Consider the following 20,547-nt stretch of genomic DNA (forward strand, 5'->3'; position numbering starts at 1 on the left):
CAAAGTGGGTACACAAGCAGAATAAAGTATACCATAATTTACGTTTTTTGGGGGGTTTTTTTTGCCGACTTAAAAAACAGTAGAGGACCTAGGATAGAACCTTGTGGTACGCCGTGTAATAGAAGAAAAATTGGAGGAATTATTATTATAAACTACATATTGAAATCTATCAGAAAGATTACTTTCAAACCAAGATGACAGACAAATTTGAGTGTTGTTCTAGTTTCCGAGTGGTGAGTCAACACACCGATTACTGAGCTGGGAGACATTGCCAGGCATAGCGCCAGGTTGAGGGGCATAAATCAAAATTTTTTTTTGTTTGTTTTTGGGGTGTACCGTGTTTAAACCGCACCCCCCCCCCCCCCCCCCCCGACTTTGAATTTTTTTTCGGCGGCAAAAAGGTGCAGTTAATACACCGTTAATTACGGTAGCCACAAACATTCAGATTTCTATCTGAGATAGAAACTATATTTTCATCCGATGCTCATCTTTCTCTCAATGTCCCATCTTTCTCTCCTCACTTTTCTTAATCAAGGACAAACTCTCACCATTTTCTCTCCGACTAATTTCCTCATTTGACCAAGATTTCATAAATTGGGATGAATAGAAAAAAAATTATATGATTTTTTTTTTTAAATAATTTTCCCCCAGTAATGAAGCAATTTCTTTGAGAGTAAGACACTATTGTTATGTAAACACTTTTCCAATTTGTATTCCTATTCACCCCAACTGCTCATATTTCCTCTGTTTTGAAGTACAGGTTATTTTATTTTCTCCATGTACTCAATCCTCATTCTTAAGAATCTTAAACATTCAAATTACCAATCAGACTGTCAACATTCTCAAAAGTACATGGACAGGTATCATAATTCGAAAGAAAGCATATTTGTCACAAAATATTTGTTACAAAAAATCCTTTAGCAAATACAACATTTATATTCTGAAATGTCAATATTACGTACCTTATACACAATGGACTTTGAAGACAATGTACAGATGTAGAAACGCAGGTCTTTCTTTGGAATGGTATGGGTAGCCCTTTTCCTCAATGCAAACACCTGTAAGAGAAAAAGGTAAGAACGATGCTCTTTGTTTGAATAATGATGATGGTAATACAGTATCTTGTATTCATCGAGCACAAAAGAAAAAATATCAAAATATCTGTACTTGTATTACGGCCCATTATCTACACAGTAAGCATTTGAAGCATTTTACCTCCTTAAGCGAAATTAATGACCTTAAAAGGGAGGTGTCATGGTATGTTACCAGACTGTGGATAACATGGTCTAAAGTCATGTTAAACAAAAGGAAAACTTAGACCTCGGTCTAACTCCCTTTGTTGAAATGAGCTAGACTTTAGAAATGTGACTTAAGAAAACAGATGTTTACTATTGAGAAGAAGAAAATTGTCTAACAAATTAGAGTACCGGTAATAAGAAATGTATTTACATTAATAATTAATAATAATGATATTAAAGATGTACATGTAATGGTTTACTATTTTTCCAGAATTATTTTGTTTGCACCTGTGTCCTCTCAATTAAATTGCCTGTTTATCCTCTTTTCTATTTTCTTAATCTGATTCCCGGAGAAGGGGGGGGGGGGGGTCAAATATATAGCTGCACACAAGCCTGAACAAAGAACGCAGAAAAGGTATCTTTTTTCTGCTCAAGGTGAGTGACACATTCAGGGTGTTATGTAGGTTGTTTTTTAAATCAGAAAAGAGGGCACCGTTTGTTGAGTACCCTTTTTAGACTTGATGATGTTCGATAGAGGTTGACCTTGTTATGAGAATAGTTTCAAGGGGGTTGATAACTTGTTAAGGTTATATATTTTTAGAGTAAAGGCACGCCCCCCCCCTGTGGTCATGTATTCATGTGTACAGTAATATATACTGCCCCCCCCCCCAATCTGATTGAAACGCTGCATTTTCTCAAACTGCTTACATCCTGCTGAATTCTATCTGCCTTTCTTTTCTGTCTTTTCAAAAGAGTGCAAATAAATATGTCACAATCATTAAATATTGTTTTATCATGACTGTTTACAACAAAGATCTCTATTTTATTATGCCCCTAGACCTTGGACTTTGTCTTTGTCCTTACCATTTTTATCTTTTGTAATTTGACCTTATTTGAAGTCCTCTAGATGATTCACGGAACAAAGAATTCTAGCACGTGCTACGATCGTGATATCTTTGTCTATCAGTCAATGGCATAGTTATAAATGAAGACTAACAGGAAAAAGAAATAGATTAGCCTCATTAAGCCCACCTCACTGTTTACACCTCTGCATCAATTTGGGGGAAATGATTAGACCCAAGGATTAGAGCTAGCATTAAACAGGAAACATCTTAAAGATGGGGCAAAGTCATACAGAAGGAAATAAAAATCTCAGGGATCGATTGCATGCTTACGGTTAATGGGAGACAAATTTAAAAGGTTAAAAATCATGTGACGCCAGACCGGTTGTTTTGATCGTCTCCTATATGAAGCTGATTTGGCAATTAAGTTTAGAGCCTTGCAAAATATTTCATTGTTATTTATATTATTCAGAAATGTAACTGAAATTTCAGTTGGATCATTCAGATACATGTATATTATGACACAGCTAAACCGCAATGGTATTTTTTCATAAAGATGTATATTGTATTACACTGTAAGTGTAAATACACTCCATATTTCTGTATCTAGTAACACAGAGCCCAATAAATTGCTCAGGACCTTTGTTCTGCACAAGTTGCCATTCATATACAACATAGTAAACAAAATGCTGCAGTTTATCATTTCACGTATTTGAATGAGCCTATTTACATGAATACTAGCTATACAGCAAGCAGGGGAAACATACATGTACATTTTTTGTTCTACTTGTATATGTACAGTGTATATCTATCAAATTCCTTGAAAGAATGGTAAACACATCCCTCAATTAAAGCGCTTCCCCGAAATATAATGTGCAAGCACATTTCATTGTGGAATTTTCGACTTGTGCGTTAAAAGGGGAATAAAATACATTGAAACTTAAAACCCTACCATACATTTCAGCCCACCCCTATATCTAACTTTTATGTGTACAGCGCAAACATCTTTAGATTATAAATGTTGAACAAGCCACTAATCATGACGATTGTCAAATATTTGATCAACCTGACACATGGATTAACCCTGTTTGATATGTCTGTTCTACTTTGGAAAAATAAGCCAGCTGTAATCTGATTTTGTTGTTAAATGTAATCTATGGGAAAACATTTAAAAAGCTGCGATGTTTGGACATATACAGTATAGTGTAATTCTGTTTAGACAATAGAAATATGTGGAAATCAATTCAAATTGAATTTACTTTTCAAGGTCTTAAAACCCCACTGCACACTATATAGCTACTTGCGCTCTCTATATAGCAAACAATTCGTAATCGGTGCCTGTTGGATCCCCATGATCCCCTTTTTCTTTTGTTACATGTATTTGAGCACCAGTCAGTGACCTTGCAGGGAGGTCTGAACCCCCCCCCCCCTCCCCCCTGGCCAAACTGTTGCAGACTGGCTTTAAAATGTTTTTAAAAATACCTATAAGGTGTTTGGAAAAGATTTTGTATAATTTGAACATGTATTTCATTTTTTCATTATCAAATTAGGGCTCCATACTATTTTGTTGTGAGGAGACCCAGATGGAACCATTAACAGTATGTATGAACATGAGCTCTATGTACAAAATGGAACATTTGGGGGGGGGGGGGTGGGAGGGGGGTGGGGTGCTGCTGTGTGAACAAACCTACCTGGTCTAGAGAGAGGACGTTGCTCTGATCACATTACATATGGGTCGATTTCAATGTCAGTACGAGGTGTCATGTTTATCATGTAACGTATCATGTGTAGTGTACTCATGTCCATACCAATGTTGTGACTTAACTTCTACTTGAGCTACATGTATGAAGGGCATACATCTTCAGAAGTCAGAAGAAGATGAATGGTTATTTTGCCCTGTGCATTGATGTACATGTACAAGGAGAGATCTATCTCTACATAGTTCTCGCCAATCAACATGTCCACCCTTGGTCAGTATGGAGGACCTTACATGTAGATTAAGAACATTTTCCCTCTCAAGAAATACTGAAAAGGGTGTACCAATACATCTAAATATCAATGCAACAATACATACTTTTATCCTGCAAAGTTGCTTCAAAGGTCTTCACTTAAGATGTTGCAAGACCACATTTCACTCAATTTAAAAGCAAGGGTAAACAAAGTTCTGCAGAGAAGCTTGGATCTCTGCAGATACCATTTCAAGAAAGGTTTCAACCTATCATATATCTTGATTCTTTTCCACACACAATGTGCAAGTAAATTGGAGGAAACAACATTGTAGAAAAACAAAATCTAACACATTGACAGCAATGTGTTATCGTCATCATTCCCTGCTTGTATTTATTGACCTAAATAATGTTGGGTGTCAATGGCTTCCACTTCAACATAAAAACCTTGAGACTTTTCTGTGACCCTTGTAAAGTAGGCACAATTACTTCCTGTAAGTCAAATTACAAGGACCATCAACATACATGTATTTCCCATCAAGGGTTATTTTGTTGTTTGTTTTTACAATTTATTTTTCTCAAAGGTTTCCTTTCACTCACGTGATGAGCAATGGCTCTGCGGTAGAGCAGAGGTCTCGTAAAATGGAAGTCCTTGGTTCCTAGGATAGGACTTACATTACAATCTCGAGTTGCTTTTTAAGAAACGTACGTTTGTTTTCTTAGCAATCAGGTAAAATAAACCATCAAACCATCTCTAGTTTTACTGTGCTTGTGGTTCTCTTTTATAAACGTGTCAGCTTGTTTCTGAACATTTTACTTTACTTGAACTTGATAGCAACCTAAAACACATAGAAATTGCAAGAATCCGAAATCAGTTTCATTCTACTATCACATTAAGATTGAACCCACAGCGTCCCACGCTAAACATAAGCATTCTATATTTTTGTACTTTCAATATTTTCACAATTTTGCACATGGATTTATTGATGGAAAGATTCTGCAAACTCAGCAGCCTTTTTGATTGTGATGACCAGCTTTGAAGATGAGGTAATCTTTTTGAAAAGTTGTTATAAAATAGTCAATATCTTTTTTTTTTTAATTTTGCATATTAACTGGCCCTTATTCAGTGCCAGATCATGGTAGAAGGAGGGAAGATTGAATCCAATGCCAATCGAGTCACCTGCACCCCCCCCCCCTGCAAATAAAGGCATTCTGCCACACTTGTAAACCTTCTTTGCAGAGTCCCCTGGATCTATTAATGTAGAAATATGTAGTTGAAAAAAATGTATGTATTTCTACTCTTATGATATCTGGCTAAGATTTTGTTTTAAATACAATTTCTGCAAACTTTCTCTCTGTCATATGAAATCGAAACTTAAGACTGCATTTGAACATCAAACGAATCAAGGACATGACCACACTCAGACTTACGCGTTGCTCAAAGAGTTCCTTCTCCTGCTCGCCCGTCACAAAGACCTGCCGCAATAGGGGTTCCCTTGCTCTGCCAGTATGGCCTAGAACGCTTGTATCGTGTGGTACGTTATGCCAGGCTAGTACCTAAAAAAAAAAATCAAAGAGAAAAAAGGAAATTTAGGTTACAATGCAAACATGGAGATAATACCACACAAAATTCCTTCATAAAGCTTTGAAAGTGATTTTATTTTATTTCATTTTTAAAATTGTATTCATGATGCCAATTCAAGGTTGAAAAACTGGTCAAATTCAACCTATCAACAAAAAAAACTATTTTGCCTCAGATTAAAAAAGCTCTCTTAAATTTACTGTTTCAGTTCTATATTTATATATACAGTGCAGGTCTATTTCAATAAATATGAATCTTATGAACCTATATACAAGGCCCTAAAAGACATCACACAAGTAAGGCTGCAACTTCCAGTCTCTTATGTATAAATCTGTACCTATAGGCAAGACTAAAATATTTAAATTATTTACCAAGCATATCACATATTTGAGTATATATCTGAATCATCTAACCAAATTGTATCAAGTTAAAAGCCCTCAAAGAGTTTGGATCAGAACTAATGCATAGTATAATGACACATTTGATGTCCATGCATTTATATTGACAAATTTCCCATAAATATTTGGTATTAAACATACAAGAATTGAACATCAAATGACCAAATATATTGGATGAACCCACCACTTTCCTCACCTTTAATTTACACTCAATGGCAAGTTCTTCAAACTTTTGCTCACACTGGCTGGCTGTTAGGGGGTCTAGGAAGAAGATACCAGTGGCATAGTGTCCAGGCTCTGGCAGCTCTATCTGCTGCTCCTCTCTGTATAGGGTAGAAGTGATCATGCAATGTATCTGTTCAGTTTACAGTACTAGACAAACACTGTCATGGTACTAGTGCATTGCGAGTTATGCATCTTGACATAAAGAGCACATGTACGTCGTTGAGAATAAATTTTAGGTACCGGGGTATCCTTTCAATTTTACTATAGACTGTGTATCTCTCAAAACTCTAAACTTTCTTATGAATCTGAATTAAATTACAAGTAGGCCTATGTATGATTGAAGAAAAGAAGAAAAAAATTGTATAAACTCTCAAATGAGATGAAAGAAAATAATCATACCAGTACTTGTCATTGATCAGGGTTTAATAATACATGTACATGAGTCTGGTAAATGTAAATGTACATATGGGCTTAAATTTCTGCACTAATCTTCCAAGCTAAAACTAAAATCAGGGCCACGCAAAGTGCAAACAGACAAACATATTACATTAATCTGTATGACCCTATGAAAAGATTAGCGTGGAGACCTGCAATATGTTCCATTTTACATTACAGTATGTTCCAGCTCTGAGCAGGATCATCTTAGTTTGAACTTGTTTGAACCTGACCTCCATGGAAGCTACATGTACACAATGCTTGAGTGGAATTTTATTTGCATGTGACCTTCAAGTATCATTCAGGATCTACATGTAGTACATGTACAAGGAGAGAGAGAGAGAGAGAGAGAGAGAGAGAGAGGGGGGGGGAGAGAGAAAGAGGGGGAGAGACAGACAGACAGACAGACAGAAAGAGAGAGAGGGGGGGGCGAGGGGGTAAGGAAACAGGAGGTGAGAAAATAGAGGAAGTGAGAGAGAGGGGAAGGGGAGGTGGTAGAAATTAAAGAGGGAAGGGAAGAAACAGAAGAGAGAGTGGGTGATAATGGGGGAGAGGAGAAAGTATAGTAGGAGAACAGAACGTAGAATTCACAAGTAGGTGAGATGTGAAAAGGGTGATACATGAACAAAAGGTAAAAGAGGAGATTCATTAGGGAGTGAGTGAGAGAGCAAAAAAGCTATGCGGTGAAGAGACAATTGAGGGAAATGTACAGAGATTTAGGTAAGCTAAAGAAAGAAATAAAGATAAGATAAGATCACAAAAATAATTGGGAAGAAAAAAAGTGACAGATATAGGGCTTGAGACAATGGAAGCAGAGGGAGAAGAGGGGAGGTAAAAGGGAAAGCGAGAGATAGATCAAGAGAAAGTAGGGTATATGGTTTGAGATCGGTGTCATTGACAGTCAACAGGATGCATGATAGGAGTGCATGAGTCCCTAGGAGACGGACTACGGAAAGATTCCTTCCCTCTCGGGAGATAAACTGCATCCAGTAACCATATACATGTATACTGTCTAGCATAAGGGGAGGGATATATCAGTTACAGGTAGGGCAAAACAGCACTTACAAATATATAGCATATACACTGTATATAGCAATTTGTTTCTAGAGGAAAGTGTTAGCCTGCGCATACTGTACAGTGTACAGAAGTATGTTCAAGGGCTAAGTTGCCTCATGGATTCTGTTGCCTTTACCTTATTTTTCCAATAAAAAAATACATGTAACGGTATGTACATGTAACGGTATGTACATGTAATTGTATGAAACAAAATTACAAGATAAAATTTCTATGCACTTCAATATATACTGTATATAGTAGATATGTATGTCTTCTCCCCACCCCCCCCCCCCCTCCTCTTCTCTTCTCTTCTCTTTTTCTTCTTCTCTCCTCTCCTTTTCTTCTTTTCTCTTCTCTTCTCGTCTCTTCTCTTCTCTTTTTCTTCTTTTCTTTTCTTTTCTCTTCTCTTCTTTTCTCCTTTTCTCTTTCTCTTCTCTTCTCGTCTCTTTTCTCTCCCTCTTTTACTCTTATCTCACTTTCTCACAAACAATTAAAATTCCTGAAAACAAAACAGAGGTCCACATATATTGCCCAATTTAAAATTCAATAACTAAATGTAACCTTAGCTCCCACTCTATACTCTTATGCTCCATTTACTCTTTGACCTACCTGAGTCTACGTGCGTAGAGTTTGTGAGGTATGCCTGTCATAACACCAGCACCATCTCCAGTGTCATTATCCCCTCCCGTAGCCCCTCGATGCTTCATGCGACACAGGATGGTCTGGGCATCCTTTATAATCTACAATACGATAAGGAAAACAAGAACCATACATTACAGAACATCAGGTACATGTACGTGTACAAGTAACACTAATTGTGTGCTGAGAAGAGCTTTGATTTTTAGAGCTAATATCTTGAGAGTTTTGGTCATAGAATTCCATTTTATGTAAAACTGGGTCTTTTAAATTTGAGTTGTTTGTAATAAGGTACATTAAACTAGAACACATTCCTTGAAAAACTTCAGGATTTCATCACATTGTAGGTTGAATGGATCTAAATATGTTGGCACTAATGTCCTTTTTTAGTACGTTTTCCTAATTATTCACCTATTTCTTATTTCAATTATGTTTACGTTTTATTTTCATGGGTTTTTGTTATTGTTTTTTTTTTATGTTAGTTCTCTAAAAATACAATGTACACACACACAAAAAGAGTTCATTATTATATTCAAGTAACTTATTCAACATAATTTGACAATGCTGTCAATACTTGATAGCATGTGAAACTGGAGTCTGCGTGTCTGTTGATCTCACAATTTGCCTGTCTGTCTTTCTCTCTCTCTTATCAGTCCCAAATATTATTCCCCTTATTATTTTCTTTTACTCAGGCTTGAACAAAATTGAGAAAATAAAGATGTACCTCTCTGATCTGACCTGTGACCTGGTTCATAGGGTAACAGACCGTTTAAGCAATAACAACAACAATAACTTGACAATGTGCACAAAAGCACAATGGATTTCCACAATGGACTTGGCAACTGTAAACTGCCATTAATATATTTATTAATAAACAATAACCACCTTAAATTACTCTGACAATGGATTGACTGAGGCATAAACCTCAGAATGCAAACATGTATACTTGACCTCTCAAACCACTGCCTGGTCATGCATTGCATACATGCACGTAGGCCTACATTCAAAGTCCTGAACATGCCAGTCTATCGACTGCCAAACTCGCACACAAACCATCCAAATGTCATTTTAATCAGCTGACAACGCAAACATGTACACTGTACAAGTAGATTCATTCTCTTCTCATAATATTATCATCTAAACAAACTCTAAAACAAATATTTAAATTAATTCAGGTGTATTTGATACCACGCATATGGAGTTGTACAAATCTTGTCTTCTAAGATTTTATCATTTTGAGTCCAATCACAACTATAAGGATTTAAAATGTTATTCAATTTTTTGTGGTATCCTACAACAACAAAACTATTACATGGAAAGTATAGGTAAAATACTCTTTTCAAGGATATATAATATACATGAAAGGGATTTTTATGCAAAATACGTACATGTACATGTACGGAAGTGTAAAAGTTAAATTTTCCCCAAATTTTAAATACAATGAAAAGGTCCTATCTTGGAAAACATAAATTTACCAAAAATAAATGTTTGAATACAGCCCAAGTCTACACCCAATTTCTAATTAACTGGTATTGTTCTTCTTTTATGTTGACAATGAACCCCGCCCCACAGGCAACTTACACAAACTCTGGGTTATACAGGACCGGAGCTGGGGGTACATGTAACCCTGCTCCTCACACCCCCCCCCCCCCCCCCCCCTCCCCACACACACACACAATGCCCTTGACAATGACTTTCTCTCTTACCTTATTGGATTGTTCTCCTTTGATGTTGACAATGAACCCCACCCCACAGGCATCTTTCTCATTCTCTGGGTTATACAGTCCCTGGGCTGGGGGCAGACCAGTATTGATGTCCAGCTTGGGCAGTGCCATGGTCAATCAAAGACTGGCCTCTGAAAAACAAGAAAGAAAATATTGAATAAATAAAACCTTCATTTTCAAATATTAAACCACCCCAAACAATTGTCCATTTTACCAGACATTATTATCAGCAAAGGAGGTTTGATGGGCATATTGTATGTAAATAATGTGCCCAGCTGATGCTGTAAAAGTGGTCAAATTGAACCCCCAATCAACAACAATAAGGTCATTTCGGTCAAACTCAAAATTGGCCTACCGGTATTGATTCTTGAAATACAAATGTGCACACCTGTACATGTAATTTGTATTCTCGTAAATGACATTATATGGCACTTGTAAGAGGGACACCATGATAGATGCCATAAGTATGTCAATTATCAAAGTCCATTTATGTGTTAGATTTTCAAATATATTTTGAGGGCCTTAACCTCTATATTTAACCAAGCTCTTGAACCTGGCAGGCTGATGGTCATCTTCAGAACAATATATATTTGAGGTCACCAAATGTAATCTGTACATGGTAAAACGATCAAGATAGTCTATGGGAATAGTCTGCAAGAACAGACTCTATTTTGACACTTTAATAAAGCCATTACGTCTTGAGTGGAGCCTAATCCAGCTGTGCAACCTCAAGGCAAGCATCCTTTTGTGGCAAACCTGGTAATTATTTTACTGGTTGCCAAACAAATGAACAACAAAAGCAACAATTACAAACAAGCAACAACAACAACAATGGTTAAGTACTGCTAGTCTGTTGATGCATGCTATTTGATACCGTTCCACCCATTTAGAACCTGATGCCGAGCCTACATGTACATGTTGTCATCTCTGTCATCTCAGGATGTGTCAAATGATTATGGGGTGTAGTCTACAGTCTCAAAGTCTAGACCCTAGTTAAAACAGACAAGGGTTTGTTTCTACAAACGAGGCTGCGGCAGCAAGTTACATGTAGTCTACAGCTGGATTTTGTTATGATTGTGACTGGCAAGAGTTTGAGTAAACTGAGAATGGAAGTGGAACTTCAAGGACTGGTTCAGATTTTGTTCATCAACCATGTCACGTTCTGATCACATGATCAAATTAATGGGAGTAAAATAACAAAGTGTCAACATCACAAAACAACCCCCATGCCATGCCCTTGCTTTTCACTAAATGCTAAAAGTAAACGTGTTTTCTTTCTGTACTGCATGTGACATCAAATACACTGAGGAGTTAGTGGGGAGAGGGAGGGAGGGGGTCAACTTTTAGGGAAAAAGAGAATGCACATGGGTGATATCACTTAATTTATTATTTTGAAATCATCCTAATATATAACAAAGTCAGTAAAAATCGCTCTTGCACATATTAAACAATTCACAGTGCTTGCATGTACAGTACATGCAATGCACATTTCCAACATTTGTCCCTTGCCACATATCAAAGCCCCACAGCTAGGTACAAAGTGTCACTCAAGAAATTCCTGCATGCTTAGCTTGCATCGTGCCTAGTTTGCTTGATTAATTATGTTTTGAAACTGTTTATAAATTTTCGGTCTAGACGAGTACCAGCATAGACATAGACTAGAAGTCTAAGTCCTGTATAAAAGTAGGCCTAACATCAATATAACCTTGATTAAGTTGATAGTAATGATGACAACAACAATAATGAAAACAACAGCAACAACAGTAAATTGTAATAATAATAAATTGGGTACAATAATTAATTCAGCAGATATATGTCATGAGCTTCTAAAAGATGACACCCATCCCTCCCCCCCCCCCCCCACACACACACACCCACACACACATAGGCCTAGATCTACTCAGAGTCAAGAGTAGATTGTATAGATCTAGTCTAGATTCATTAGATCTATAATTAATCGTGCATTCTCATTTTGATCTAAATCTAAAAACGCATCTAGTCCATATAGTCTAGATGACAGGGCAGACCTATGTAGTATGTGATACTTTACAGCTACGAAAAATTTGGCTGACCTAACAACTTTCATGAAGGGCAGTCTGATCGCAGATGCGGCACGGCAGATGTCGTCTTATACCAGCGCTTGACTCGAGTCGATACAGCTCGCGAACTTGATGCAAAACACTCCGCAGATGGTCGTCAAAGAAGTTCCTTTCCCCGATATACGACTCTTTGTGAAGAAATTCTTACACACTTGCCAGAGCAAAAATGTGTAAATTGGACGATTCGCAAAAGTATTTTCTCTCAAAGTCTTCAAAGAAGAGAAAACACGGCTTGCTTAGAAGACTTCATTAGCTTGGTCTCGCGTTAGTTCAACACACGCGCACACATTATGTAGACCTATACGTAATTTTATGCAACGGATAACTCTGTGTACAATGTGGATACACCACGTGCAAAGATCAGACGGGCCTAGTCTACTATCGAAACAACCTTGCGGTGTTTTGCACAGGTTTCAATGAGACATTTCTTTATTCGTGTGATTATTAGTCTCACAATTATTTTATTCCACTTTCATATAGATTAAAAAAAGGGATTTTAAATTACGTTTAATTTATTTCGACGGAGATGCGTGGCAACAATAAAAATGCATAGATCTAGAGTCATTTGGGTTATTTTGTTATCTCTCTCTCTCTCTCTCTTTCTCTCTCTCTCTCTCTGTCTCTATTTAATTTGTGAGTAAATGACATTTGATAATTTACCCATTTTCATAATTCCTGATATCATTTATCATCATACGAGTACATTCAGATTATCAAAAGGAACCATTCGTTCCGCGTTTTATGGAAACCGCTTTCTTGTTTATTATTCAAGTTTACCTTGCATAACGACTAGAAACGTGGGAATTAAATGAATCAAAACATTGGAGTTCATTCAAAGATCCACAATCACGCGGTCAGGCGATGTTCAGCTCAGTCAACCAATCAACGTCGAATATTATAATTGTGTTTCCTTATTTGGAGAAAATACTTCCATATGGAGCGCTTAACTGTTCTATCCTAGCCAATCAAAGACTAGAATTGTCCAGACTCTTTCGAAAGAGCGTGCTGTCCGCGCCGCTAGACGCACGTGTAAAACGGCAAGGTCGTACGCATAAACATGCAGCAGATTTTCCATTTCATGAGCCAGCGACGTGAGAAGTTTGCTAACCTTCATTTGTGTTTTGTTTTGATGAGTTACGTTTTCTTTCGTCTGCTTTGTTTACATATGGTGAAATACAAATTCGCGACCCAAAACAAAATAATATTAGGCCTATAAAACGTGGAGGGGATTGAGAAGGAATCTGTTATTCACCCATTATGCCTGAAACGCGATATGAAATAAATTATAATAATATTTCCAATGTTGCTGTGCACGTACAATCAGTCGTATTTTACCATGCATTCGATGAATGTTCCTTTTTGTGAAATCGTCATTCAAGATTGGATGGAAAAGGTACGAATTACGATTGACATGAATGATGAAGGAGATGCCATTTTGTGGATATACAATTAATTGTAACATATACATTACAAGACACAGATTTAGATATATATACACGTATATAATTTGTATTTGTATTATTTTTTGTAATAGGCATGTATAATGGAGAATAATTATATTTATTATATGTTTGACTTTGAATTTGATTGTTTTCTTATTCTATTTTGTTTTATTGCTGGTTAGCCCCCCCCCCCCCCCCCCCCCCCCTCCTCGCCCGCTTGTTTTCTAATGGAATTTAATTGCAACATGCATGGGAAAATGTAATTATTTATGAATCGAAGCATAGACCTACCGGGAGATCTACTTCCATTATTTTCAGACACATGCATGCACTACAAGTTTCATCCAATTTGCAATATCTAGCGAGTCTGAATTTACAAGACTCATCGGTCGCTCTAATATGAAGCCAGTCGAGCGTTCGCTCATCAATAATAACAACACTAGTCTAGTCTATTTATTCAAACACTTTTCTTGAAAACTTTACTTGTAATTTTGTAAAGTAGAAATACGTATTAGAATAATAATTTCTATATTTCCATACCTGTAGAAAAAAGAAAAAAAAAATTTGTTTTGATGTAGGTAGAAACAGATTAATTGTCAGGTTTTTCATTCAGTAACCAGAAACGGAAATTCTTTAAAGTACCGAGTATATGACTAAGCCTAAGTAAACATTTCCACGTGCAATTTTTACTACGGTTAGCGGATTTGTGAAGGTGACTTTGTATTCCACGCTGCACGGATGCAGCATCTTTTGCATGCACGAGCGGCGGGAATCTCCTCGAGCCTCCGCGATCCGGCGGCCGACTCTCTCTTCCAGCTCCAGCTCCCCGCGCTTATTATGGTATCAGTTGTGAATTCTAGCCCTGTACCGTAAGACGCCTGTACATGTGTGTGCATTTTTCAATCTAGCTTGCTTTCAATTCAAATTCGGTTTGAAAAACTTTGTGTTTCTGCATGATGGCAAATTCTACCATGTTCGAAACTTGTCCAATCGACATTCATCATCAAACTACCGATAGCGAGATTCTGGAAGAATTACCATCGCTCTTCAACACACCGGGCGTGGAATTTGAGAGTTTTTCCGGCTTCAGTGTTGCTCGAAATATTAACCAAAATTTGGACTCGTTCGACACTAGATTCTCTCGCCTTTCTCCTTCAAAGCCTAACTCGGGGACATCTTACCCATCAGCATCTAGATGTTTGTGGAGAAAATATGGAGTTGAAACCCATGATGACCAAGTAGGGGGAGGAGAAAAACTAGGACCTCACGAGATGGCCGTTTATGGTAAGCGGAGTAAAAAATTATCAGATCATGAGTTGGCCTGTGGCAGCGTGCAGGAAGCCGGTCGGTCAAGCTCCTTGGCCTTTGGTCAGTGCAGTGACTACCGATCACTCTGTCGCCATCCACATTGCGGTGATCATGAAACTAAAGAAGAAGGCCGGAGGAGCTAAATTAATAAATTGCCTTCACTTCATCGTTATTCACTCGATCATCAAGTGATGACTGATGTGGGCTAATATTTGAGGACGGGCCTCTCTCGATTCCTTTCGTTTCATTCCATTTCTTTTTAATTATGTAACAAACTAGATTCTAGGCCTAGAGTAGGCCTACTACTACAGATTTCTAGGTCTAGATCTACAAGGCCTAGACTATTATCTGCTATTAGTTAGACTCTATTACTTTTTATCCTATGTTTCTACTGTCATTCTTTTTTTAAACAAATTCGAAAAATTGAATATTTGAATTGTGGGAATAGGGTCGAATCCATTGTAAATCAAAATGTACAATTCTTTTTTAAACTTTCCACAGGAACGAATGTAGATGAAAGAATACTTCCCGGATTTAAATACCACGTGCGCATCCCAACCAGGAATAGGAAAGACCGTTTCCAGTTTGGTGGCCGAGCACTGCACCTCCTTCGTATTGGACAGGGTTATGGGAAACGCCTCACTTTCGAAGACGAGCACGCCAACATCAACACAAACTTCTTCTGGTCAGACACCCTCCCTAACGGCTATGCCTTCACCATTAGTGCCGTCCAACCAGGCGATGAATTTGTCCTGTGCCATCATCAGAACCGACGTCCGTTCGGTCATGCAACCGTCGTTGCCACAAGCCAGCATCAAGTGGAGATCAGCTCCTCGATCACCAAAGATAAGGACATCGTGAAGAAGGTGATCGTCGCGATGCATATTTCGGTGAGATACACGTGTGAGCCGCATGGCATGATGTCATTGAGAGCAGATGAGCTCGTAGACGTGATGGGGGTCGCTGTCGTTAGGAAAAGTGCCAAAGAATCGAGAGCGATCACAAGGTGCATTAAAGAGGTGGAGATTCCTGGACACGGTGAATGTCTTCTCTACAATGAGGATGATTAAGGAAACACTGACACGAACTTCGAAGTTTAATGGCGATATGTCTTTCCTTTAGGCTCGATATCACTATCAGGTTGATACATGATGTATCTGATGTGTTGGCCTAGTTTCCATCCATCCATGCTTAATGAGTGAGATTTTATCCCCCACCTACATGTATCTCCACACTTTTTTTTCTTTGAAGATATTTCTGCCTATTACTACTGAACAATTGCACTTATTCTCATCTCAACGTTAACATGTAGTTACAAGTCTGACAGGACAAACTTGAGGTTCAAGGGGGTGACACCCCCCCCCCCCCCCCCTCCACTTAAAATAAAAGAAGAATGATAGATCAATATTCAGGGCTTATTTTTTGCTCACCCCTCCCCCACCCCCCAAAAAATATATACCTGTATATACATAATACAGGGGGATGACTTTTGTTTTTTTGCCAATTTGATCAACTGTTTTGTTTGTGTGTGTGATTATCTACACCTCTCTGTGCAATGTGTGACTCTGATGAGATGTGCTCAGAATTTGTAGAAAGTGTACTGGTATGCCAAAAATATTATGTCCTTGTGTATATAGTCATTAGTTCTAACTTATATTGTTGTACTGAAATGTTTCAGGAATGGTCCACCTTGTTCATTATTAAAGCTATAAGAGGTTACTTTATATGCATGCATGATGCACAAGTTTTTGTTTCTTGCATTCAAATATGTTATTGTTTCTTTGCAATAAAAGAATGCTACTTTTATTGCAACTTTGCTAGAATGTGTAATATAAAACGCTCAATCTCTACCATATAGCGTGAGGTAATTTTATTGAAAAGAATTTGAACCAATAAGGGTAATTTGATGTATTTTCAATTTTGCATAGACCAACATGTATTGAATTTGAATATTTTATATACAGTACATGTATTGCTAAACAGTAACATTCTTAATTATAGAGGAATATCGAATCAGGTACCTTAAGGTGTTTTCTCTTCTACTTTTTGTTTTAACTGGTAGACAACTTTGTTTGGTTAGAGCAGGGAGATGTCAGTTAAATCTCCCTGGTTAGAGGGGCACATTTCATAAGGTCAATCAAATTGGTAGCAAACAAGACTCCCCCCCCCCCCCCCCCCCCAGCACAAAACCACAGTCATTGTGGAGCTGTATCAATTTTGGCTTTGACTGACATTCACTTTCACAAGGGAAACTATCATGCCAGAGTATAAATGTCAGATTCACAGAAAATACAATATATTCTTTTCAATCGTGGATGATCCACTATGTCTTCTTTATTTTCTGTGTTGCTTGCTTGCTGATCAGTATTTCTAAAACTGCTTCACCTCCCTCCCTCCCCCCCCCCCCCAAAAAAAAGAGAATCCTGCATCCGCCCTTGGATGTACACCTATGTACAGTAGGTTTTCATTTTTTGTCTTGCCAATACATATTCATCACATTATAGTTTTGTTTCCAGTATGAAATATATCTTTGTCCAATTACGAGTAGACAATTATACAGTACATTGCATTAATGTACATCACGCTAAATTTTTAAAAAAAACTTAAAATGATATCATTAGTTTTACATTATACACCTGTACCATGTACATCCAACAACAAAAATAGCTTACAATGTGCATTTGGTGCTCTAGAAGTCTGATAATAGCTTTTAAAACTATATTTTTTTATTTTGCAATGTCATAGAAACACAAATTATATGCACAATTATGAGTATTCATGTTAATTGCAATTTTGATTGCTGCATGGTTTATAAATACAATATTGTATGATTACTATAAGGTCAGCAAATATTTAAAAGGATCACAAAATTTTAGAAAATGCCTTCCCCTCACATGTATGGACTGGTTGGACTTCCATGACCAGTACATGCACAAAATTCTTCAATGTTGGACAATCATACAATGTGAACTTTATTTAGATTTTTGACAGATGTTTGATGTATTTGGATGATTGTTTAGCCTCATGAAGTCAAATGCAATGTCCATGTTAATACAAAATGTATGTATTTCTCTGTATGATATGCACAAAATAAGAATATATCTTAAAACAAATAGCCTACTGATCGCCTTTTGACTTGTTTCTTTCTTTTATATGTCCATTTCTTTTTTATTTTGTCTGTTCCAAGCCAGAAGGGCATTAGCTCTACTGTGATTCTACAGTCAAACCTGCTTTAGGACCAACTGTAAGGAAAGTTCTCCTGTTTACAAAGACCAACTGATGTGTTACCATGAAAATGTTTCGTCCTTGAAACGTACTAAAAGAACCTGTACAAAAAGACCACCTGCCTATAAACTATAAAGATTAAAGACCACTTACAGTGTCTCTCTTGAGGGGTCTTTATATACAGGTTTCACGGTAGGTTAATTAAAGCCCTTAAATTCTGCACGGCTCTAAACAGACGGTTTCTATGATGGGAGATGCACAAAGAGAGATCATTATGATTGTGTGAGTGCTTGCTGTGATACTGGTAAATGACTTATCTTGATTTGATGATTAATGTTCCTTACTCAAAGGCATTTGTTCTTTCTGCATATATGTAGGTAAATTACCTGGAAAGGATGGAATACACTACTCATTCTTACGATTAGGTCCATGATTTCAAGTCGGTCCTGTACTTAATAACCCCCCCCCCCCCCCATCATTTTATTTTTATTTTTTTTAATCTTTAATGTTCATTCATGCCATCCTAATGGTGCAGGGGAACACGTAATTTTGAAGTGTGTACCTATTGATAGCCAATACGATTTATGGTCCAGTGATCTCATCAGTCCGTGGACCTATTCATTACGTATTCCATTACTACAGGATGAAAGGAAGCGAAGGGGATGGGGGGGGGGGGGTGGTAATCCGCTCATCTAATGTACATGTACGTCTAATTACTCTGACGATGGCCCACGTAATACTTGTCTTTATACGTCATTCGTAAAACAAACGGGGAATCGGCATTCATTTTTTTGTGTCCCCCTGTCTGTTCATTCTCCATATTCTTTTTAATCAATTTATTAGCTGCGTAAAACCTATTCCCATTTCTCAGTTTTCGTCCTCATATCCTCCCTCTCTCTCTCTCTCTCTCTCTCTCACGCACTTTACCTTATTTTCCTTTTCCTATCTTTTACCTCTTGTGTTCTGATTTTATCGTTTCGAGTTGCCATCAATGTAATATCATTTTAAAAGTAACTATATAGCTTTTAAAATCAACTTTCTCACCTTTCCTGTCGTTTCCTTCTGACCTCATTCCCTTGAAGTTAACTTCTCTTTTCTTTCTCTCTCCAGTTTAGCCACATTTTTAGGTTCGTTCTCTCTTTTTTGTCCTGCTGATTCTCTTTTATTATTTTGTATTCTTTATATCCGATCCTTGTTTTCTTTATCTTGTCACCCTTTCTTGTTCTGTTCCTTCCACTGCTCCTCTCTTCTTTTCCAACTGCACGTACTTCAGTTTAAAACCTTTTTCTCATACTTTTGCTTGGTTTAGTCTTTGCGTCACTTTCCTTCTCTTCCTCTTTAATCCTAATCTACTTTACTCTACATTCTGCCTCTCCTTTCCAATATGGTGAAGATAGTAATGACAGTGAAGACGGTGACGACGATGATGATGATGGTAGTAGTGATGGTTGGAGTGGTGGTCTTGGTTTGGTGGTGGTGGTGATGGTAATGGTGGTGGTGGTGGTGGTGTATGGTATTGTTTTACACCTCTACATTATGATTAGATTATCATGGATGATTTCAATAGTGTTTTTTTTTATACACCAGACAAGATATTGTAAAAGAATATAACATAACAAATCATTTTCAATTCTACAATCCATTTTAATTCGACTTCACATGAAAAAGATTATAATTATAACAATGATTTGTTAAAGACAAAAGGGGTGTAGGCATAAGCTATTAAAGGGGGAAGGGGCGCTTCTTGCAAAGGAAAAGGGGCACCTCTCAGATTTAAATAGGGCAATTATCAGAGGTGAAGGGGGCACTTCTCGTACCTGAAAAGGAGCACCTATGGGATAGGAAAATTGACACTCATTGCAAAGGAAAATGGGAACTTGTCGAAGGAAAAAAAGCACGTGATGGGGCACTTATCAGAAGTGAAAAGGGCATTTTCTTTTGTGAAAAGAGCCTCTTTGGGGGTACTTGAGATTTGGGGGCAGTGTGCCCCCACCCCCTGCTCCCCGGGAGGGCCACCTCTGATGGTGGTAGTAGTGGTGATAGTGGTGATGTTAGTGGTAGCATTTGCAGTAGTAGAAATGGTGTTTCAATGGAGTTGACGTGAAGGCGGTAATCATTACGGTGATGAGGTAATAATAAGGGGTGTCTGAAGCTATATAGATGTGATGACGACGATGTCGATTATCATGATGGTACATGGTGATGGAAAAATTGAATATATATATCCCCTCCCCCCCCCCCCCTCTCTCTCTCTCTCTCTCTCTCCTCTCTCTCTCTCTCTCTCTCTCTCCCTCTCCCTCTCTCTCTCTCCCTCTCTCAAACAAACAAACAAATATTCGAATATCTATGCTCCATCTATAAAGTATTCAGTATAGCACAAGCGGTCGAGAT

At 37.6% G+C, this 20,547-nt stretch overlaps 2 protein-coding genes across 3 annotated transcripts in view; one reads left to right on the top strand and one right to left on the bottom strand.

The window, feature by feature from the left end:
- Positions 1-12,497, bottom strand: part of LOC115928103 (putative glutamate synthase [NADPH]) — a 57,221-nt gene extending 44,724 nt beyond the window's left edge. For both annotated transcript variants that reach the window (XM_030994857.1, XM_030994858.1), the window contains exons 1-6: positions 12,155-12,497; positions 10,065-10,213; positions 8,332-8,462; positions 6,203-6,329; positions 5,458-5,583; positions 963-1,058 (exon numbers count right to left, since the gene is read on the bottom strand). In XM_030994857.1, coding sequence (XP_030850717.1) covers positions 963-1,058; positions 5,458-5,583; positions 6,203-6,329; positions 8,332-8,462; positions 10,065-10,193 — 609 coding nt within the window. In that variant the 5' untranslated portion in view covers positions 10,194-10,213; positions 12,155-12,497. The remainder of the gene's footprint in view (positions 1-962; positions 1,059-5,457; positions 5,584-6,202; positions 6,330-8,331; positions 8,463-10,064; positions 10,214-12,154) is intronic.
- Positions 12,498-14,434: 1,937 nt separating this feature from the next.
- On the top strand, positions 14,435-18,051 carry LOC115928104. Its single transcript, XM_030994859.1, has 2 exons — positions 14,435-14,907; positions 15,433-18,051. The coding sequence occupies exons 1-2, from the start codon at positions 14,577-14,579 to the stop codon at positions 15,999-16,001; spliced, it is 900 nt and encodes a 299-aa protein (XP_030850719.1). The 5' UTR covers positions 14,435-14,576; the 3' UTR covers positions 16,002-18,051.
- The last annotated feature ends 2,496 nt before the right edge of the window (positions 18,052-20,547 follow it).

The sequence above is a fragment of the Strongylocentrotus purpuratus genome, unplaced genomic scaffold (genome assembly GCF_000002235.5).
Source record: "Strongylocentrotus purpuratus isolate Spur 01 unplaced genomic scaffold, Spur_5.0 spur5_scaffold_21, whole genome shotgun sequence".
Taxonomy (NCBI): Eukaryota; Metazoa; Echinodermata; class Echinoidea; order Camarodonta; family Strongylocentrotidae; genus Strongylocentrotus; species Strongylocentrotus purpuratus.